This window comes from Pristiophorus japonicus, chromosome 22, assembly GCF_044704955.1.
Source record: "Pristiophorus japonicus isolate sPriJap1 chromosome 22, sPriJap1.hap1, whole genome shotgun sequence".
In the NCBI taxonomy this organism is placed as follows: domain Eukaryota; kingdom Metazoa; phylum Chordata; class Chondrichthyes; family Pristiophoridae; genus Pristiophorus; species Pristiophorus japonicus.
The window spans coordinates 14,402,815-14,426,611 of NC_091998.1; the positions used below are offsets into that span (position 1 = coordinate 14,402,815).

The 23,797-nt window shown below is 42.8% G+C and overlaps 2 protein-coding genes across 2 annotated transcripts in view; both read right to left on the reverse strand.

Moving 5' to 3' along the window:
- The window catches only part of chata (choline O-acetyltransferase a), a 47,418-nt gene extending 31,776 nt beyond the window's left edge, over positions 1-15,642 (reverse strand). The window contains exons 1-6 of the mRNA XM_070865360.1: positions 15,580-15,642; positions 14,628-14,819; positions 13,730-13,848; positions 9,963-10,016; positions 8,398-8,578; positions 7,725-7,902 (exon numbers count right to left, since the gene is read on the reverse strand). Coding sequence (XP_070721461.1) covers positions 7,725-7,902; positions 8,398-8,578; positions 9,963-10,016; positions 13,730-13,848; positions 14,628-14,819; positions 15,580-15,642 — 787 coding nt within the window. The remainder of the gene's footprint in view (positions 1-7,724; positions 7,903-8,397; positions 8,579-9,962; positions 10,017-13,729; positions 13,849-14,627; positions 14,820-15,579) is intronic.
- Positions 15,643-19,582: 3,940 nt separating this feature from the next.
- On the reverse strand, positions 19,583-22,301 carry slc18a3a (solute carrier family 18 member 3a). Its single transcript, XM_070865361.1, has one exon. The coding sequence runs from the start codon at positions 21,752-21,754 to the stop codon at positions 20,147-20,149; it is 1,608 nt and encodes a 535-aa protein (XP_070721462.1). The 5' UTR covers positions 21,755-22,301; the 3' UTR covers positions 19,583-20,146.
- Positions 22,302-23,797: the final 1,496 nt, after the last annotated feature.

The following is a 23,797-nucleotide window of genomic DNA, read 5'->3' on the forward strand; positions in this document are numbered from 1 at the left end:
TATCCAATCAGGATCGGTATCTACTACTTGTTATGGTCCTATGTTTTTACTGTATAATTAATGTGTTATATTCTGTCTTAAACTCTGATTGGTTTATCTGATTATCCTGATTATTAAAGTGACCAGAGATAGCCTTAAACATGGCTATTTATAACACTCTCCCCAAGGGGACTTGCACTTATGAGTCAGAATGAGACTTGGCTCCATAGCTATACTGTCACCTCCGTGTTGCTGCAAAATAGAAACTGCCTTGCAATGATGCAAATAACTGCATCCATAGATTCATCCAACATTGTCCTCCAGCTGTGATTGCACTAGAGAGGGTACAGGGGGGATTTATGAGGATGTTGCCTGGACTGGAGAATTTTAGCTATGAGGAAAGGTTGGATAGGCTAAGGTTGTTTTCTTTGGAACAGAGGGGTGACCTTATTGAGGCTTATAAAATTATGAGAGGCCTAGATAGAGTTGATAAAAAGGATCTATTCCCCTTAGCAGAGAAGTCAACCAGAGGGCCTAGATTTAAAGTAATTGGTAGGAGGTTTAGAGGGGATTTGAGGGGAATTGTTTTCACCCAGAGGGAGGTGGGGGTCTGGAACTCACTGCCTGAAAGAGTGGTAAGGCAGAAACCCTCATCACATTTAAAAAGTACCTGGATCTGTACTTGAAGTGCCATAACTTACAGGGCTACAGAGCTAGAGCTGGAATGTGGAAGTAGGCTGAATAGCTCTTTGTTGGCCAGCGTCGACACAATGGGCCAAAATGGATTCCTTCCGTGCTGTAAATTTCCATAATTCTATGATTACTGATATTTGACAATGATATATGACCCCTTCAGTTCTGTGTTCAACTTCTGAAGTACACAATCTATTGAACATATAGAGACTTGGCCATTGTAGCCAACTGTAGAACATTGTGCAGATAAATATTTAAATACCTGCATAAGCAAATTTCTAGCTCTAAATAACAACTCATATTTCCTCTCTCCCAAGAAGTTCAGATCCATTGGCAAGATACGACTGTTAAAACAGCACGTCTACAGGCTTAGGCCAAAACTAATACATTTCATGTGGAAAGTAAGTGATTGTCAGAACCATGAATAATGTTTTGCTTTTTCATTAAGCATCATTCTCTTTGAAATGTGTAGTAATGAAATCTTTAATACCACATGTGCTTTCATTATATCATTTTTCCACATTTGTTATGAGACTCTTCAAAGTTGATTTTGTTTGATATTTCTAGAAGATTGTGCAATCGATGTAAAAGGTGTACAAGTTGTGTGCAGTGTTCAGCGATGCAAGGAAAAAATAATTTGATCCAAGTACTTGTTCAGTTTGATATACCATACGCAATGTTGTAATATGAAAATTCCTTCATTGATGCGTGCAGACATTTGATCTCTGGATGAAGCTCATGTATTTATACTTAATTTTAACTTTGGAAATTCTTTGCTCAGTGTGTCAGCGGCATTGCAAACATAGCAAGAAGTTTTCTTCTTTGCCGTTTCTAGTGAAATAGTAAAACAAATCTAAAAGAACAATTTTGGTGGAAGTAGGAAATACAGTAAATTTTACCACTATATTTACAACGTCACTATCACATAGCAAATAGAGGAAATCGTCCCCCAATATGTAGATTTCAGACCAAATGGGCGGCAAATTAGAGCCATTTGCACCTGCCGCTAAGGCCAGTTTGGAAGAAAATATAGCGGCTGCCTCACTTCCGCCCGCTTCTGGCGCACAAACGCTGCTGTTGTCTGCGCTCACTTCACATATTTAGATGAGCCGGAATGTGAAGTGAATTGGCGCACAACCTGGTATTTTGGACATCGCTGCTCTTATTAACGCCCTCTTATGACAGACCCACTGCCGAAACCTCTTAAAGGGATGCACACAACTTTCAGATAAGTTTAGATTTTTGCTTTAGTACTGGTTTATTTACATTTTATTGGAATAGTGACTTGGTGTAATACACTTAAAAAGTTCTTCAAGAGTGCAGGGAGTGCTGCTGGACATTTGCAAGTCTTTGGCTCGTAAAGGAAGGTCTCTGAGAACACCACCTACTCTCAGTCCTGGGGAGCCTAGTTGTAATCCTCCTTGGGCAGCGGCATGACATGGAGACGGAGCAGAGGCAGCAAATGGGACATGTTGCTCGCAGAAGGAGGAAGCAGAAGGAAGGAGACCACACAGGCAGCCCCTTTCCGGCTGGGATTATCTGCCCCAATTCCCCTTTTATAATTTGTCCTGCACCTTACCTTCCCTCTGTCACTGACCATCAATGTTTCCTTTAAGGTGCTTGGTCATGCAGCCCGGGACCGACTTTTTCAATGTTAAGTTTTGCGCCTGTGAATAGGCTGTGCAGCCGCTTAAAGGGGCTGTGCACCCAAAAAACAATTAGGGGCAACATTACTGACCATCACAACGTCCTCTTGGCCACAATGCTGAAATCAAGCTACCACAAAGCAAACTTTCCAATCTAACTTTATCCATATATGCATCCATAGGAACAGGAGGGCCATTTAGCACCTCGAGCCTGTTCCTCCATTCAATGAGATCATGGTTGATATGCGACCTAACTCTATATCCCCGCTTTTGACTCATATCCCTTAATACCTTTGGTTAACAAAAATCTTTCAATCTCAGATTTAAAATTAACAATTGATCTAGCATCAATTGCCGTTTGCGGAAGTGAGTTCCAAACTTCTACCACCTTTTGTGTTTAGAAATGTTTCCTAATTTCACTCCTGAAATATCTGTCTCTAATTTTTAGACTATGTCCCCTAGTCCTAGACTCCACAACCAGAGGAAATACTTTCTCTCTATATACCCTCTCTGTTCCTTTTAATATCTTAAAAACTTTGATCAAATTACCCCTTAACCTTCTAAATTCTAGAGAATACAATATTAATTTGTGTAATTTCTCCTCGTAATTTAACCCTTGGAGTCTGGGCATCATTCCGGTAAACCTATGCTGTACTCCTTCCAAGGCTAATATATCCTTCCTAAGGTGTGGTGCCCAGAACAGCTCACAGTACTCCAGGAGTGGTCTAACTGGAGCTTTGTACAGCTGCAGCATAACTTCTATGCCCTGTATTCTAGACCTCTAGATATCAAGGCCAGCATTCCATTAGCTGTTTTGATTCTTTTCTGTACCTGTTCATGACATTTTAATAATCTATGTACCTGGATCCCAAAGTGTCTTTGGACAACCACTGTTTTTAGCACAGTTTAGAAAGTACCCTGCTCTATCCTTTTTAGGTCTAAAATGGATCACCTCACATTTGCCTACATTGAAATGCATTTGCCACAGTTTTGCCCATTCACTTAATCTATCACTATCCCTTTAAATTTTGTGCTTTCATCTATACTGCCTACAATGCTGCCTATCTTTGTGTCATCAGCAAATTTGGATATGTGGTTTTCTATGCCATCATGTAAGTAGTCAATAAATACTGTGAATAGCTGCAGCCCCAAAACACATTCTGCCAATCAGCATACCTGCCCATTATCCTTTCTCTCTGTCTTCTGCTGGTCAACCAATTCGCTAACTAGGTCAATAATTTGCCTTCAATTCCATGGACTTCAACCTTAGTCTCTTATGTGGGACTTTATCAAATGCCTTCCGTAGGTCCATATAATAACATATGTAGATATTCTCCTGTCCACTACTTCAGTCACATCTTCAAAAAATTGAATAGTTCAACAAAAAAATCAACGAATTACCCTTGTGCATTCCTATAGTGAGCCTTTCATGTGCCTTTGCCTATCCTAGTGCTCTTACAGAGTGTTACCCCAGCATGCTCGTGGAAGGCTGCTGACTTTCAATGGGAAAGACTGCACATGGGCTTGCAGGGCAACCTCAAGGACCTGGTGGCTGGGATTGTGAAATCGAGTGATTGTGTTTCTTCCTCTTCACTCTCCTCTCTCTCTTCCTGTTGCCCCACTGGCTGAGCAGGCTCCAGCTCATGGGTATGTGAAATGAGGAAGGCACAAGGGTAGGTTTGTGGTGAGGGGTGGAGGAGAAAGAGGTGCATTCTTACACCATGTAGAGCTTGTAAATCAGAAGATATTGTGGGATGAAGGGTTAGTGGGATGTGAGAAGGAGGGTAATGTATGAGGATACTGACAGCTTGTATTCATTCAATCCTGCCGCTGGACAAGGGCTCGGCCAAGCCCCTGCCAAGAATGGCCAGCACTGTTTCCTCCAAGTGGGTGAGGGGAAGCTAGGAATGTGAGATGTGCCTTGTGTTTGGTAAAGATTGTTGCTAGGTGAGTGATTGCGGGGCGCGGGGTGGTTGTGCATTCAGCAGTGAGGCTAGTGGTGCAGTTGACAGGAGACTGCCTTTGACGATGCATTTACTGACCGTGACCACTTATCTGAGGTCATGAAACTTCTTTGGGGACAGGAGCCAGGTCATCAGCAGAAGGCAGCTCACCTTTAGGAGGGGCAGACTGCCTTTAAGAGGAGCATGCTAGCTTTAATTAAAGCTAGCGTTGGTCGAGCAATGCAAACTTCAGCCCTCTGCTGAGCACACAGCCTGCCAGCAGTGCATTCAGTGCTAGACTGTGCGCTGCAATCATGATAATTACAAAGTTGACGTGCTGCCTGCGTTTTTTGAATGAGCGCGGGCATGTCTCGTATCGTGGTGCCAGCGACTTTTTTTTTGCATTATTGAATTTTTACGCCAACTTTTTTTTTTTAAAGCTTTGACTTTAGTCAGATGCATTTTCCACCTGTTTTGGGGTTTTGGCTACATGTTGTTTGTCACCTGTTAGTTCAAATATTAATTCTGTAATTTATTTTGAATTTATCAGCTGGTTCCAATTGATTGGCTGTAGATCTATGCTTGACTGTAGAACTATACATATTAATGATCTCAATTATTAACATCGTGATTGGTTATTGTCTACACTTTATGTTATACAATGCTAATCAATATAAATATCCATCAATGTTAATGTGTATATACTTCATCATGCATGGTACTGGTAAGCGTGTTACTCAGTATGTCTAATTATGTTGAAGCTCAGTTGTGAATGAATACATTTTGATGGTGCATATCAAGTGTGAACTGAGCAAAGTTTGAAGGTATAAGTAATGCAGTGTATCCCGTTAACTTTAACCAGGTCATCAACAGGGACCCTGGTTTAAGGTGACTGAATAGGTTAAATTCTGTTTTCATTGTATGGGGTTCCAGGATTTTCCCCAATGTTTCGAGGATTGCATTCCACCATTTTTATTGGGTTTTTTTTCATGGTCTTTGTCAGCACTTGCATACTCTTGACAAGAATTCTATTCACCTCATTCCTGAATTCTGAATTCTAGCTAAAATGAATACAGGCTAATTGGAGCACATACTTACACATAGCAACTAGACATTGTAAGATCATGTCTACCTATACATAACAACTGGACAGTGCAAGAACATGTCTGACTACATAGCAACTGGAAAGTGCAGGATTATGTCTACCATATTATAATGATCAAAGAACATTCTGTGAAATAATTCATGAGAATTAATGGGCATGTGACACCAATTCCCTTCCAAGATAAAAGGAGCAGTTTCCTAATTCAACGAATATATTCATGAACATGGTCTTGCATTCAGCATGGGTCTATCGTACCGAAGATGCAAAATTTTTTTTTTCTTTAAAGAGAAATAAATCCAGTCATCTCAGGGCGTCTTCTGATCTTGGTAGGTAGCCAAAAATTTAAAACCAGCTGCCGATCTCAAGAGACATGTGGAAGTCCTTAAATTGACCTCGGGGCTTACTTACAATGATTAGATCTTTTTGCTGCGAAGAGACACAGCCTCACCTTAACAGAATAGTGGTCAACGTAGTATAATATATTGTGCCATAAATGGTGTATTGCTTTGGTGCTTATAGAAGAGCATATCTTCCGACTTATCAAGGGAACATAAGAACATAAGAAATAGGAACAGGAGTAGGCCATACAGCTCCTCGATCCTCCTCCGCCATTCAATAAAATCATGACTGATCTGATCATGGACTCAGCTCCACTTCCCCGCCCGCTCCCCATAACCCCTTATCCCCTTGTTGCTCAAGAAACTGTCTATTTCTGTCTTAAATTTATTCAATGTCCCAGCTTCCACAGCTCTCCGAGGCACAGATTCACAACCCTCTGAGAGAAGAAATTCCTCCTCATCGCTGTTTTGAATGGATGGCCCCTTATTCTAAGATCGTGCCCTCTAGTTCTAGTCTCCCCCATCAGTGGAAACATCCACCTTGTCAAGCCCCCTCATAATCTTATACGCTTTGATAAGATCACCACTCAGTCTTCTGAACTCCAATGAGTAGAGGCCCAACCGACTCAACCTTTCCTCATAAAGCAACCTCCTCCTCCCTGGAATCAACATGGTGAACCTTCTCTGAACTGCCTCCAAAGCAAGTATATTCTTTCGTAAATATGGGAATCAAAACTGCACGCAGTATTCCAGGTGTTGCCTCACCAGTACCTTATATAGCTGTAGTAAGACTTCACTGCTTTTATACTCCATCCCCTTTGCAATAAAGGCCAAGATACCATTGGCCTTCCTGATCACTTGCTGTACCTGCATACTAACCTTTTGTGTTTCATGCACAAGTACCCCCAGGTCCCACTGTGCTGTGGCACTTTGCAATTTTTCTCCATTTAAATAATAACTTGCTCTTTGGCAGAAAAAAATCAAAGTGCATGACCTCACACATTCCAATATTATATTCCATCTGCCAAAATGTTACCCACTCACTTAGCCTGTCTATGTCCTTTTGCAGATTTTTTGTGTCACATTGCTTTTCCTCCCATCTTTGTATCGTCAGCAAACTTGGCTACATTACACTCAGTCCCTTCTTCCAAGTCATTAATATAGATTGTAAATAGTTGGGGTCCCGCTAATGTTGGGAAAATGAATATATATATAATGAAACTATTGGAGTGGTTTCCACAGTTTTGAAGGTGTAACAATTCCAGTTGGAATTCCAGATGCAGCTGAAATTAGCTTTTATCCTTAATTAATAGATAGAACTTGCATTTACATGAGAAAACCTATTCTAATTTCAGAGAGATTTGCATTTTAATGTTCCCCGTAATGATAATGAGCTGGCAGTGCTTACACAGTCATAGAAACATAGAAACATAGAAAATAGGTGCAGGAGTAGGCCATTCGGTCCTTCGAGCCTGCACCGCCATTCAATGAGTTCATGGCTGAACATGCAACTTCAGTACCCCATTCCTGCTTTCTCGCCATACCCCTTGATCCCCCTAGTAGTAAGGACTACAACAATGCAATCAAAGGAGGTGCTTCTTAAGGGCAAATTATGTTAAAGGACATTGGTATAGATTCTGTGGTCCGATTTGAATATGATGCGTGAAGCCAAGTAGCATCTATGCCTACCACCAGGCACCCACACAATCTCAAAAGCAGATTTATATAGTCAATGTGGCTGTGATTGGCGGGGTCATTATTTTAGTTACATCTACCTTCATTTTCCCATCAACATCTTCATAAATGAGGTTAAAGTGAGGGAAAACTAGAACACCCAAGTGAATTGGGCTTCTATTTGGGGCCTTGGTACATGGTGGAATTTGAATTGTTGCAAAATATGTTCCAGGAAACAGAAACAATGCAGACCATATCGTTTGCATTACAAATATATTTTCGCCCACAACATTTGCCTAAGCTGGGTTCGTGACATTGAATGTGAATGGTCGTCCTTCCGTCTTACCTTTCATGACCACTCTCCTGGCCTCCGCCCATTGGGTCCTGGAGTCTGATGTGAGCAGCCCAATCGGAGGCGCCCCTTCCTCCTTGTTCTCCGCCATTTTCACGATCTTTCTCAACTGGGTGAACAAGTCGGTTTCGTTCAAACGTCTGAAGTTGATGACAACATCCAAAACGAAGAACTGGCCCAAAGCAAACAAATGGAAGCGAAGTTAAAGCGATACCGCCGGGAGTTGGTGCAAAAATGTTGAAACGTTTGGGTTACATTGAAATACCGCTTTAAATCGTGGATCTGGGGTCCTTGGAGAGCGTAGGGGAGGAGGTTCTATTATTTAAACCATAATTGATAAAAGTATGGGGGAAAGTTAGATACCTTAGCGGCAGCTAACAAGGTTGTGGAGCATTATCGTCGGGGTGAGGCGAATCCCGCTAACACTTATCGCCAGCGCTAATTCTCCAACTTTTCTAATAATCCCACCCATTCCTGGGCTATAATGAACTTCTAGCCCTAAATGTTTCACCATCAGGACAGATAAGTTGTCCAGTATTTATGATATTTGAATCCATTTGCTCATATGCCTCTCCACTTCCACTCGAAATAATGCCACTCAATTTCAAATTGCGCTCCATTTCTCTACACGTGTTCCCCCAGTAGACATTGGAATGTGCCTTCTCACCTGGTTCTGGCAAGCCACGATGACATGCTCTGGTTCAGGCATAACGCTGCTTTTCTGAGCCGCCAGCGTGTCTTTCTGATGACCTGGGAGACGGTAGGACGAGAATAGCCTGTAGTACTGCTCCATGCACAGGGCATGTCCAGCAAGTTGGCCACGGGCGAAATCAACAGGCAATGCACGGCTGGAAAACAAGACTGGAAAGTGAAGGTCGACTCCAGCTTAATACCCCAGCATCTCTCTGATTCTGTAAGAGAAATCTGGATTTTTCCTGTGCTTAAATTGGACCAAAATCCCCCCCAATCTATTTATAATGTTTTTAATATTCTGTGAGCCGCTATACAATTTTTGACTATAATTGGATGTGTGGGCATCAACCACCCACCAGAAGGAAGTTCTGGAGAATTGCGAATGTTCTGATCAAATACTAGCCAGATACTGATCCTACAATGTCGTAAATTAAAACATTGACAACCATTAAGAGCAACTGATTTAAAGAGGTATGAGATGAGATAGCAAGCATGGTGGGAGAATGCTAATGTTGGGAAGAGTAAAGAGGGTTATTTTACAATTCTAAGAGTTGTGGATGATATATGAACAGGGTAAGATCATTCTGTATTGTTTCCATTTCACCTATCCTGCTATGGTCTCAACTTCCCTCATCAAACTTTGGTCCCCTTTAAGCCCCAAATCCTTATATCCCCAATGTACTGAAAGCAAAACTCACAGCAGTCTCTCTTATCCTATCTCAATCTTTAACAACACAATATTATGGAACTCTATAACCTCTTCCGTCATTGCCTCCTCCAACTGAGTGTCAGCTGTGGCTCAGTGGGTAGCACACTATCCTCTAAGTCAAAGGTTGTGGGTTCAAGTCCCACTCCAGGTACTTGAGTACAAAAATCTAGGCTGCCCTGTCTGAGGTGCTGGATGTTAAAGTGAGCCCCTCTGCTCTCTCAGGTGGATGTAAAAGATCCCATGGTACTATTTTGAAGAAGAGCGGGGAACTTATCCCCGGTGTCCTGAGCTTAATATTCATCCCTCAATCCACACAACAAAAACAAATTATCTGGTCATTATCACATTGCTGTTTGTGGGAGCTTGCTGCGCGCAAATTGGTTACCGCATTACAACAGTGACTACACTCCAAAAGTACTTCATTGACTATAAAGTGCTTTGAGATATCCGGTGGTCGTGAAAGGTGCTACAGAAATGCAAGTCTTTCTGTTTTTCAATCTCCAGGCTTTTAAAATAACATCTGATCATCTAATCACTGCCTCCTCTTGTTCTTTCAGACCTTGGCCGGGCAACTGCACCCAAGGCCTTGGTATTGGCTTCCTACTAGAAAGAAAGGAAACTTATTCCACACACTTTATCATTTGTTCTTATTTAATATCCAACTATATGTATGAGCCAATTAAATCAAGACAAGGCATATTAGACAAGGAATATGTATAATCTTGGGGTTGATGGACATAAGCGCTCATGTTAACTTGATGTAGGGAATTCTTGTTCTGAATGCTAGTCAAAATTATTCAATGCTTGACATCTGAAAGGTGATAACTTACGCATCTATTACAACCTTGTAATCCAGTATTCCAGAAATGAGCCGTGCCGCAAACCTGTAATAGAAAAATAAACTGGTAATGAGATTTGTTCAGGTGTTATCAATGAGAATTCTGCACCACGCAGAGAAGAATCCCAAAGCATCATTTATTAGGAACATAGAAACATAGAAATCTACAGTGCAGAAGGAGGCCATTTCGGCCCATCGTGTTCGCGCCAGCTGACAGAAAGCCCTCGGTCAGCAGCCCTGAAGGTTACATATAAACCTATGAACAATGAACAATGGCGGAAAGGTAAAGAGCATCCAGCCCAACTTTACAGTCCACCCCACCCAGAGCCATGCGATCTCCTGGGAGAGGCAAAAAAACAGATAAAAGCCCAGGCCAATTAGGGAAATAAATCTGGGAAAATTCTTCTCTGACCCATCCAAGTGATCAAAATTGGTCACTCTGGCTGTATTAGATTCCCTGAAGTACTTATCATCGTATCTGCACCAGCCAACAAGATGTTATCCAGCCTAATCCCACTTACCAGCTCTAGGTCTATAACCCTGCAGGTTACGGCACCACAAGTGCCCAATCAAGCACCTTTTTAAATGTAGTGAGGGTTTCTGCCTCTACAACCTTTCCAGGCAGTGAGTTCCAGACCCCCACAAACCTCTGTGTAAAGAAGCTTCCCCTCAAATCCCTCCTAAACCTTCCACTAACTACCTTAAGCCTATGCACCCCCCTCATAATTGACCCTTCCACTATATCCAGGCCCCTCAAAATTTGGGACTTTTATTCCTGGTCTATTCTTCTCCTTATTCATAACTACCTTGAATCTGACTGAATTATGGTCACTGGCACCCATGTGCTCTCCCACTGATAGTCATTCCCCAAAACTAAATCCAGAATCGCCCCCTCCCGTTTTGGGCTTGTTACATACAGACTAAAAAAGTTCTCTTGAATGAATTTTAGGAATTCCGCACCCTCTATACCCTTCACACTATATTTCTCCCAATCAGTATTAGGATAGTTGAAAACCCCTACTATTATTGCCCTATGATTTTTGGACTTCACAGAAATGTGCCTGCATATTTGCTCTTCTATCTCCCTCCCACTGTTTGGTGGTCTATAATACATGCCCAACAGTGAGATCGCCCCTTTTTTATTTTTCAGTTTGACCCAGATGGTCTCATTTGATGATGTCTCTAATATATCATCCCTCCTCACAGCTGAAATAATTTGTTTAATCAATACCACGACACCCCCCCCTCTCTGTCCTGTTTAAAAATCCTGTAACCAGGAACATTGAGCTGCCCATCCCGCCCCTCCTTCAGCCATATCTCTGTAATGGCTATAATGTTATACTCCCAAGTGTCTACCCTGTGCTCTCAACTCATCTGTCTTATTCGCTATACTTGCATTGAAGTATATACCATTTAGCACAGGAAGACCTCTTTGATTACTACTTACGAACCCTTGTTTCCTCTGTCTTACAGATTCACTTTCTGTATTCTTGCTTTCAAATTTCAGCTGTAATTCCTTCACTATTATTATTCCTGAGAATTTAATCTGGCTGTGATTACAGAAATAAAAGAGTAAATAAGGGACCGATGATCTAGTGAGAAAGAGGAACTGAAGGATATCCTTATTAGGCGGGAAATTGTGTTAGGGAAATTGATGGGATTGAAGGCCGATAAATTACCGGGGCCTGATAGTCTACATCCCAGAGTGCTTAAGGAAGTGGCCCTAGAAATAGTGGATGCATTGGTAATCATTTTCCAACAGTCTCTCGACTCTGGATCAGTTCCTCTGCACTGGAGGGTAGCTAATGTAATACCACTTTAAAAAAGGAGGGAGAGAGAAAACGAGTAATTATAGACCGGTTAGCCTGACATCAGTAGCAGGGAAAATGTTGGAATCAATCATTAAGGATGAAATATCAGCGCATTTGGAAAGCAGTGACAGGATTGGTCCAAGTCAACATGGATTTATGAAAGGGAAATCATGCTTGACAAATCTTCTGGAATTTTTTGAGGATGTAACTAGTAGAGTGGATAAGGGAGAACCAGTGGATGTGGTGTGTTTGGACTTTCAAAAGGCTTTTGACAAGGTCTCACACAAGAGATTGGTGTGCAAAATCAAAGCACATGGTATTGGGTGTAATGTACTGACATGGATAGAGAACTGGTTGGCAGACAGGAAGCAGAGAGTCGGAATAAACAGGTCCTTTTCAGAATGGCAGGCAGTAACTAGTGGAGTGCCGCAGGGCTCAGTGCTGGGACCCCAGCTCTTTACAATATACATTAATGATTTAGATGATGGAATTGAGTGTAATATCTCCAATTTTGTAGATGACACTAAATTGGGTGGCGGTGTGAGCAGTGAGGAGGATGCTAAGAGGCTGCAGGGTGACTTGGGCAGGTTAGGTGAGTGGGCAAATACATGGCAGATGCAGTATAATGTGGATAAATGTGAGGTTATCCGCTTTGGGGGCAAAAACACGAAGGCAGAATATTATCTGAATGGTGGCAGATTAGGAAAAGGGGAGGTGCAGCGAGACCTGGGTGTCATGGTTCATTTGTCATTGAAAGTTGGCATGCAGGTACAGCAGGCAGTGAAGAAGGCAAATGGTATGTTGGCCTTCATAGTTAGGATATTTGAGTATAGGAGCAGGGAAAGCCTACAGGGCCTTGGTGAGGCCTCACCTGGAATATTGTGTTCAGTTTTGGTCTCCTAATCTGAGGAAAGACGTTTGTGCTATTGAGGGAGTGCAGTGAAGGTTCACCAGACTGACTCCAGGGATGGCAGGACTGACATATGAGAAGAGACTGGATCAACTGGGCCTTTATACACTGGAGTTTCGAAGGATTAGATGGGATCTCATAGAAACATATAAGATTCTGACGGGACTGGACAGGAAGATGTGGGAAGGATGTTCCCAATGTTGGAGAAGTCCAGAACCAGGGGACAGAGTCTTAGGATAAGGTGCACACCATTTAGGACTAAGATGAGGAGAAACTTCTTCACTCAGAGAGTTGTTAACCTGTGGAATTCCCTGTCGCAGAGAATTGTTGATGCCAGTTCATTGGATATATTCAAGAGGGATTTAGATATGGCCCTTACGGCTAAAGGGATCAAGGGGTATGGAGAGAAAGCAGGAAAGGGGTATTGAAGGAATGATTAACCATGATCTCATTGAATGATGGTGCAGGCTCGAAGGGCCGAATGGCCTGCTCCTGCACCTATTTTCTATGTTTCTATGTTTTCCACTAGATAACACCGACACCTCACAGCCTCTGAAAAGATGACCTGGTTGCTACTAAATTAACTGTTTTGACGGAGTTCACTTTACAGTTACAATGTACATAGACGAGAACATGAACTCGTATTACACCAACCGCAAGCCACTCTTGCATGAAAGATACTTAAGCATACAACACATTTACCACGTGCAGTATTCTTTGCCCGATATGCAAAGGCTGTATGGAAAGAGGTTCAAAAATAACCTGCCTTTGAAATCAATTTATTTCGGAACATGTTGGAGCATCAACAACAGATTGGTGCTGGAGACGTGCACATGTATTTGGTCACGCTGCTGACAACACCACCAAGAAATGGTCCCAAGTTGATGTTTCTCGGCAGGGTTCAGAATATCTCAACCTACAGTTTCTGAAAACACTGCACGGTGGTGTGGGAAGCAATGGACATTGTCACTCTGCGTGTTACAGCACGGTGCATCTCTGCTGTTCCATATGAAAGGACAGGGTATGATTGAAATGTACCTGAGCTGATCACCCCCATCCCGGAAGTTCTGGCGAGGGAAGACCATTCCAGGACTGGAATTCACCGGAAGTGCAGTTGGATTACAGAGATACATGTCATCCAACCACCACTCGTAAATCTTGGAAAGAAAAGGAAACACCCACTTAATACCACCTCTCATCCACTGGTTTTCTTGATTTTGCAAATGGCACTTTTGAGTGTCTGATTCATTCCTTACTTTCAATTTAAATATTAAAGAAAATTCAGAAACAGACACTGATTTATCGATGCCAGTTCATTCATAACGTTCCACAAATGCCAGCGAAAAGCAAATCCAAGATCCTATCGCATCGAGGCAAAACAAAATAACAGCGGCCTCGCTTCAATTTCTATTATTGCAGAATCGGCCTATTGAGCTCAATTGAAATCTACTTAATCAACCCAATTAGTAAGGAACCACCGTTTCGATCGCCGTAAGAACGTGAAATAACTTATTCTGAATATAGTAATTCTAATGTAGCTGTTTAACTTTGAACAGTAGTCTTTAGAAGGTGAATTAGATTACTACTTGAAGGAAACAAAATACAGGGATATGGGGAAAGAGTCGCGGAGTGGGATTGACAGGATTGCCTCGATGGGCCGAATGCTGTACTATTCTATGATTCTGTATAAAATCGATTTTAAATTGGCAGTGAAACCAACTCAAAAATTATCCCATTTTGAAACCATTGTAAAGTAATAGACCGTACCTCATCTGCAAAATAGAGATTGTGACATTTATATTGCATAAAATTATAAACATTACATAATTACATTTACTCGATAACTTGCAGAGTGCGGCTGAGTGTTGTCTAGGACAGTAGAGCAAGGCACGGTGAATTAAACATCTTATTGGAGGTGCAAAGTGTCTCCATTTACCCAGTTAACTTTGTTTTCCCTTCGCTTTACCAACTGTTGCTGCAAGAACTCCCCAACCTCTCCCCGGGCGCCAAAGTGTTCTGCGACGGCTTTGGTGGTCCTGTACTGCTCTTCTGTGACCAGGTGCTTCATGCAGTTCAGGTAGATGTCCAGGGTCTCCTGCAGAGGGGGCACGGGCAGCTTGGGCAGCACCTACAGCAACGGGTTAAAGGTTCTTGAATCAGAAGCTATTTATGTTAAATACAACAGAAAAGTGAAAAGCCAATGAGCAGTGGGGGTCTCATTATTCCTTGCTGCTTTGAGCTTACATGTCCGGCGTTACAACAACAACTTGCGTTTCTATACCGCGCCAATGTCCCATTGGCATTACAATTCCGACTTGGCATTTCGACAAATGTTCAACAGACTTGAGCTAGGGTCTGACCTGCACATTATCTGAGCAAAGGTTTCTTTTTGTAGCTCGTGGAAGATGCCTTATAAATTATATCACTATTCATGTTTTAGGCAAAACTACTTGCAGCTTGTCAACACAAGGCCTGGGAAGAAATACGTCAGAAATGTCCATTGCGCATTGTTGCTCTGAAATGCTATTAGGATTCTGACAACGCAATCAGTTCAAAACTCGGCTCTCTCCAGAGTGCATTGCTTATTAAATCATATATTAGAGCTATTATACTGGCCGTGACAGTTCTTAAAATAACCATCTGCTCCATCGGAAAGAAAACTGATTGTTTTCCCTCTTCAACCCTGTTAGGTGATGTAAAGGCTAAATTAATATTTGACAAGGTTTGATTAGTTACTGTAGCCAGCTTAATTTAGAGATGCCACTCCGTAAACACCCGGTTATCAAGCTGCACAGTTAAATTCTAGAACTCGCGCATATCAAAAGAGATTGCTACCGCCACTTGCGCGCCCGGATAAGACTGTAAAGTGTATATAAAAGTTCAAGTACATAGCTGTTCCTGCGAGCTTTGGGTCGGACCGAGTCCTGGTTGGAGTTATTGAGGACTGGCATCGTTCTGCCACGATCGCAAGCAGCCGATAGCGGAAAGAAACGCACAACCGGGACACGGGATCAGTGAATCCTGGATTGGAGAGAGAATACAAACGGGCGCGTTTAGCTCCGTATCAATGGATTGAAGACTAGATCACAATCCCATAAAAAAGACAGCAACCTGTACGCTGTGTGTCTATCTGTTTGGCTATCCTTTTTATATCTCTCTGCATTTAATATATTCATTATTACACACTTGTACCCGAAGGCAAATTTCTGGTCATCGCGAAAGTAAATTGAAAGAGTGCCTAAATTAAATTTAGGAAAGAGATACAAAGCGACACTGCCTTTGTCTGACACTAAATCCATTCCGGGAACCTGATATACAGATAACAAGATAAAATACCTTTCAGTACCGATAGAAATAAATTAAGAGAAAGAATGAGAATGTAAATGCAAATCCTTCAAATAAACCCGTTTCGATAGCAGAAGTGCACGGGAGAATTCGGCTAAGTCAACTTTTAAGTCCCTTCCTTTTGGGTAACGCGCAAATGAAGCTTCGGGGAATCTAAACCTATCCATTTACAATCTTGAAGTATTCTGCAACCCACTAATTACAGGAGCTAGCACATGGACAGACTTCATTTTCAAAATAAGTTGTACACGCCAATCGATAACCAGCTGGTGTCAATACTTACCAAGCTGCCCCCAGTCTCATGAGTTCACGTGAAACGAGGGGAATGGTGGCTTAATAGAAATTCCTCATCGCTGAGACTAGATTTTGGCTCCATGGACAGCTCTCTCAGTCTGCTCGCAGCTTCGGCTCATTGTGCCTTCTTCACCCTTGTAACTGGCGTGCGATAGAGCCTGATCAAGGATGTGTGCAGAGCTCTGCTGTACTTTCTCTGCTATACAAAACCCGCCCCTTTCCCCTATTCGCCAAGCCCTAAAAACGACAGCCTCGTACGTAACACAACATCCATCCAGTTTACATTGCGGCCTGAAGTGGCCAGAATTCAGGGGGTAGGGGTTACGTTGTGTGATAGCTTTCCTAATATCGAACGTTTGTCAATTTTAGGCATGTGTGAGTATGTTTCATAGGTTTTCAACAACCATCATTCAGAAGATAATCTAGATGGAATCTAACGGCGGGTGAGGTAGCTTTTATTGGAACATGTGCCATTAAACGGCCAAATGCTTAACATCTTATTTCAAATGAAGAATAGAGCAGCGTGGAGAGTAAAGTTCACATGGCACTGACATCTTCCGCTTAGCTTGTAAACGACTTGAATTGTGATTCCATTAGACATGTTTATTTTTGTTGCCGAATAGAAATCTGAAGCATATTAAAAGGAAGAAGCGGACTGCACTGTAATCGGCCAGAAATAACGTGAATATTTTATTGGAAATAACATATAACGGGTAAAGCAACACAACAACAACTTGTATTTATTTAGCGCCTTTAACGTAGTGAAATGTCCCAAAACCATTTTCTCGTTGCTACCTTCAATAGACAATTTTGTAAAAGTGACTTGATTTTTCCCCCCCGTATAAAGTTTGCTAGAGGATCTGAAATTGAAAGTAATCGAGATTTAAACGTGCTTGCACACAATCACTCATTCTCACTTCTACATATTTAGACTTCACGTATTGTATAAATTGGAGCAGATTTGAAAAGCACATTTGATGTCTTGCAAAACTCTAATTTGAAGGAGTTAATCTGTGCAGAAGATGATCGAAAGAATGGATAAACAGTCCATATAACCCTTGGACTTTATTGAATGATTATTTAATGTGTGTTATAAATAATTTTGCGATTAAGAAGTATTGATGAGCTGTTCTCGGTTCTATTATTCTTATTATTCATAAGATGAAGGGCCGCACTGTGAGGGCTGTGCATGACCCAAATCCTTGTAGCGAATATGGAGTATATAGTCACCAAACGCACCCCATTAAAATACTTGGATACAGCCAGAAACCTTTTGCTTCATAACTGAAATAACTTACCCGTAGCGTCTTTTTCAATTCATTATAATCTCCAATCAAAAAAGATCACAAGCAAACGATTTTCGTTGATTGCAAGTTTTAGATACAACTTTTTATTGATTTTCAAAAAAAAGACGCTCACGCTTAAAGATTTAAAACACAATTTCGTTATTCTAAAACGATATTTTGTGATGAATTCAGATTTATAATGAAGTTGATTGAATGATTGTAACGAGCTCCCGTTGCTCGATTTTCTGATGCATCTGATTAGATATGATTTTCTGACATATTCTGATGATATATGATTTCCGGATACATTCTGATTATATATGATTTTCTGACGCATTCTGATTATATATGATTGTCGGGTACATTCTGATTATTTATGATTTTCTGATGTATTCTGATTATATATGATTTTCTGATGTATTCTGATTATATATGATTGTCCGGTACATTCTGATTATTTATGATTTACTGATGTATTCTGATTATATATGATTTTCTGATGTATTCTGATTATATATGATTTTCTGATGCATTCTGATTATATTTGGATTTTCTGATGCATTCTGATTATGTGATGCCCGATGTTCAGCAATCGCGATTTCCGTGCAATATGCGCGCTGCGGGGTTATTGCGGATATTTGCAGAGCCTGGGCAGAGGTGAGGAAACATCGGTTTGGGGCAGCATCGCAGCCCTTTAAGAAGTTGCCGCACGAGAAAGAGGCGACTTCAGACACGTTATTTTTTTACAATAATTTCGTATATTTTTTTAAGTTTTAACAGGTTTCAGCTCAAATACCACACGTTGTTGTACGTTTTGGGTCTCCCAGAAAACAATTGTTTCGTCTCCCTTGTGTTCAGCGGTGTCTGAATCAGCGGACCATGGAAATTGTAGCGTATCAGAACCCAGGGAACTGGTAACGGGTGAATTTATTTCGCGCGTTTATTAATATGCTGTGCATTTTGGTAATCATTATGAATTCCATTATATGGACCAAAAAAGAACCATCACATGATCATTCAATAAAAAACGGAGATGAACACATTCCCTAGAATTATAGAATAGTGTAGCACAGGAGGCCATTCAGCCCATCGAGTCTGCGCCGGCTCCTTCAGAGAGCAATCCAGTTAGACCCCTCTCCACTCCTTCCCCATATCCCTGCAATTTTTTTCTCCTACGAGTATTTATCCAATTTCTTTTGAAGGCTAATATTGAATCTGTGTCCATCACCATCTCAGGCAGTGTATTCCAAATCCTAACCACTCTGCGTAAAAAAACGTTTTTCCTCAATCCGACTCTGGTTCTTTCGCCAATCACCTTAAATTTGTGTCCGCTGGGTTTTATAATTGTATACAGAGAATTCCGATGAGTATTAGAAGTGAGAACAGGTTTCAAGCTGTATACAACAGTGTCTCCCCCCCCCCCCCCCTTATTGCTGCGGCCAGCAATGAAAAGTTAGGAGTTGTTCCACTCCACAACCAAACCAACTACCCAGTCTTCTTGTGGTTCATCACAAAGCAAGTATTCTTTCAGGCAAGAGCATTTATTGTATTAACACCAACTTTGTTTGTTAGAACTGAAACTCTGGGCAAGACTGGAATTTATAGAAAATCAACACTGGGAAGCATAGTTTAGCGTGGTCAAAGTTATTATGTATGTAGTCAAGCATTCTCAGAGTGTTTTAGTCAAATGTGTTGTAACTGAAATAAGTACTTTAACCAATCATTCCCGATATATTTGTTCAATAACTTGCCAGAAACGGACTTTGTAAGAGTCGATAAGATTTCCTAGCTCTAATTTGTACATCAAAAGTGAAAATGTAACCATCTTAATGCGTAACTTGGGGAAGCTGGCGCCTTCGACCTGGTACAGCCGCACAGGCGGTATCTCTCGCACGGAGTGTATGAATGGTATGAAAGACCGCCGCTACCGATTTATTCAAACTCAGCCATCATCTCTTGATCCACACTTTAATCTGACATATTGTATTTATAGTATAGCAGCACACATGGGTCGAAACAGTCCTATACAGAGAATCATTCCCAGAGAAAAAAATACACAATCGCTTTTGTTTCAATTCAAACCATGGGGGGCATTCCAAAGGGGCATACAGTATGTACAATATATTTTATTCCCGTCAGATCCCTGAATGTTTACATGATTGTTTTTTTTAATACATATAGCTATTTATTTTACACAGATGTACAATCTAAAACTCGCACACACAGATTCAATTCGAGCAAATTTTGCACTGGACATTATTTAAATAGGTTGGTGATAAATGCAGTTTGTTATTAACGGTGGCTTCTGATTGAATGCATGTTATCACAATTCCATCTTTATCACATTCTCCATCCCCTTAAGACCGATGTAATAAGCAATTACATAAATTATACAAAAGTAATTCACGGCAATAATGACATCAAATCTGGGTTATATTAAACATCTAGTAGTACATCACAGACGGCCGAGTTATGTTGCATTTCATTCATTTATGTCCTTGGAAGATTTGGCTGTTGGAGGGTTTGGAGACTAACTGTAATCACTCCCCGAGGAATCGTCTTCGGACAGAATCTGCCCAATTTGTTTTCTCCTGGAGCTCGCCATCACGGTGTTGTCCAGGACGCCGGACGTGGAATAGTTAGCTGCCGAGCTGCCGCGGGCTTTCTTGCTCGCCTTGCGTTCTTCCATTTTGATGGTGTCATACAGCCCTTTGGGTTCTTCGTCTAAAAGGACATTCCGCTCGGAGAGCGAGGGTTTCATTTGGCACACGTTTCTGAGCAACAGGAGGGCAGGGGCATACAGCACGTTGGCACAGCCCATGCCAAGGTTGAGCTGCACAAAGCCCAAAGTGTGGACGATTTGTCCGGCCACAATGGGTCCCAGGGCATAAGCAACAGAGTAGGAGATGTCGGCTATAGCGTAGACACTACCGTATACAGATACGTGGCGCACGTCCACCAGGAAGGCAAGGGTAGGCAACAGGGCAGTGTCCACTAGGGCTATCCCAAAACAGAGGGCACACAGCGGGATGATAAGTTCTTCAAAGTTTCTGCAGGCTGGGACTGTACAAGAGCTAGCACCTATGATAACCATGCCCAGTGCCCCGTAGAACCACTGGTAATTGGGATATTTGGCAGCGAGTTTGACAGTGATGTAGACACCGAGGATGTGCGGGAAAAACGCCGGCAACCAGGTTAGTCCCATCTGCCACTCGGAGGCATTCATAGTCTTTTTCATCCAGTTTGAGATGGTGGGTTCGAGGAAAGCGAGGGGGATGTTGCAGGTAGTGAGAGCCCCGGCTACAACCGCAATGTAAGGGTCGATCATTAGTTTGTAGATGGGGGTTCCTTGCGGCATGTTGGCACGCGTCCTGTTCGTGAAAGGTGTGATGACCGTCAGCAACAGGATTCCGTCCAGCAGCGAGACAAAGGACAGCACCAGGAAGGGGACACTCTTGCCCGCGAACTCGTACAATATGCCACCAAAGGGAGGCGCCACCAGGCTGCCAAAGGAGATGAACGCCAGGGCGATGCCCAGCGCCACGCTCCTCTCCGATTCCTCCGTGTACTTGTCCGCGATCATGGCAATTCCGGAGGTGTCGGCGAAGGCGGACCCCAGCCCCTGGAGGCTCCTGGCCACGAACAGTATGGCATAGGTTTCGCCGAAGGCAAAGGTGAGGGTGGAGAAGAACATGATGGTGAGCCCGATCAGCAGCGGGATATCGTAGCCCACTCGGTCGATGAAAGTGCCAGTCAAGGGGTTGGCGAGCAGCTGGAGGATGGCCTTGGAGGCGAACAGCACACCGATTTGGATGTCCTCGTTGACATTGGGGTTCCTGTACAGCATGGGTCGCTGCGTGAAGTTGGCGGCCGTGCCATTGGTCCCGTTGGAAGGCGAGGTGACATAGACCAGCTTGTAAGTTCTGATCGTTTCAAGGTAGTTTGGGATGATCGGCACAATGACCATGTATAGCATGTTGTCCAACAACAGAGCAATGCACACGATGACCAGCATGATTCTCCGCTGCCGCTTCGGCTCCTGCATCGCACCGCTTATCTGTTTAGTTCTTTCGCCCACCACGTCGGAAAATTTCACCACGGCGGACTTTGCCAGTCCGATGGTCATTTCTGCAGCCATGGTTGCAGTCCACTGTCGCTCTTTTAGCAAACTTTACCCTCAATTCTAACCCCCCCAGCACCTCCACCACCAACACCCAGCCACCTCTTCAACAGGACCGGCTGGCTCTTGTGTCACGCTTGGCTCCCGCAGACTGTAGCTATCAGCTCGGCATCGATTCCCCGGGAGCTTGTTGGCACTACTTGCGGTCTGCAGGCACGGCGTTCACTCGGTCGATCCTGCGTTCTCGGTGCATAGTCCCTGGTCCGCGATGGGGGAAGGAGATTTCAGGAGGTTAATTTTGGCGCTGGGCAGACTTCACTCGGAATCACCCTGGACACTTCAAGCCTGCTTTGCCGGCATCCCTCGCCCAGTCCTGAAAACAAAAGCCCACACAATGGAAAGCTACTAGTGGACGAGCGAGCGGCCTCACATTACCAGATTCTAGGATAGTCTCTGCACCTCATACCTTGTCCCACCTGAAACCTTCAAGGTCCTTCCCTCCCCTGGACTCGGGGGGGTATGCTGACCACTTACACCAGTTGAGTCGCATGCTTTCCGATTCCTAGGTTTTTCGAAAGCTTGTGACGCGCCCTTGCTCGGCCCCGTCTGGTTACATCCCAACACGCCCATTATGTTAACACAGCCCGTGACTGGGTCTTCTCCAATGACAGCCCAGCCCCTGACTCCTCCCCTGGGGGAGAGGGGAGCTCCGAGCGAACAATCCAATGTTGCAACAAAGGCGTTTTCGGTGCGTCACCAGGACTTGCTCAGATTTCGGGAGATCTGGTACCATTCCCGCTGCTGTCTTTCTGCTCACGTCGGACTGGAGACATGGTGACTTGATAACTTGCAAAATATACGATAGGCACAAACTATTCAGCAATTGCGAGCAGATGAGACAGAAAAATATTTGTAACTGGGATATAGAATATTGACAGTCCACGTGGGTTCTGGACAGTGTTAATTTCATCAGTCTCTCCAAGTGTTGGTATCTGGTATCGTTCAACCGTACACTATTGCCGCTTGATAGTGAGGGGTGCAGTAAATTCATTATTTGAAATAACGGGATCTTCATCGTTTTTCGACAGCATCACCATAACTGCAGCCAGTATTTTTCAGTGTGTGCTGAAAGCAAAGTTGTTCAGATTTTGCATTCATTGTGATACTAGCTTCCCGCGTTTCTGCAAAGGGATACTATTAATCAGTACTTAACTCTACCCCCAGTGTAATTGAAATGTTTAATTTCCAATCGCTCCCATCTTTTCGAGTCCAACTGCCCATTTCTCAGCTAACCAATCGCATGTGTTGGTCGCACCTACCGGGATTATTTTGCGTGTTAGCTAAATGTACATTAGCTTTCTATCTTCATGAACTGGTACCTCGAGTTGCCTGCCTCTTGTGTGATGCACTTACAGAATGGAGCGAAACATTGAACAAGATTGAGTCAAAAGTTGCCGAGCGGGTGAAAAGGCCTTAAGATAAAGGTTATGTTTTATTGCACACTCGCAGTCACTGCAGGGGCAACATTCTAGGTGTGTTCCAGGAGGATTCTGTCTTGCAGTTGCTTTCCTGATTTAAAAACCATCAGTTTATCTTACCATATATAATAAAAACAGAAAATGCTGGAAATCTCAGCGGGCCAGGCAGCATCTGTGGAGAGAAAGAGAGTTGTAGTAGTTTATCTAATCAATTTTGTCCAGGTTGTGGACTGTGCTTTTTGAAGGGCAAGGACATTGATTTTGTAAGGTTACCCTCTTGTAACTGTTGCCTATACTCACCAATTGGCAGATTTCTCGCCTGAATGGTTCTCGACCTGATCATCCAACTGAGGAACTGCACCATCTCCTTCGATGAGGCACTTTCCTGCCATCCGGGCTCAACATCGAGTTCAACAATTTCAGACAATAACCTCTGCCCCTATTTTTTCACTTTGCAATTTCTCAACGTGATCGGTTAGCTGAGAACCAAATGGCAACCATTGATTCTACTATTTCCATTTACACCTGATCTAGATCCACCTTTCGTTTCTTTATTTGTCCCATTACCATCTCCTTTTGCTTT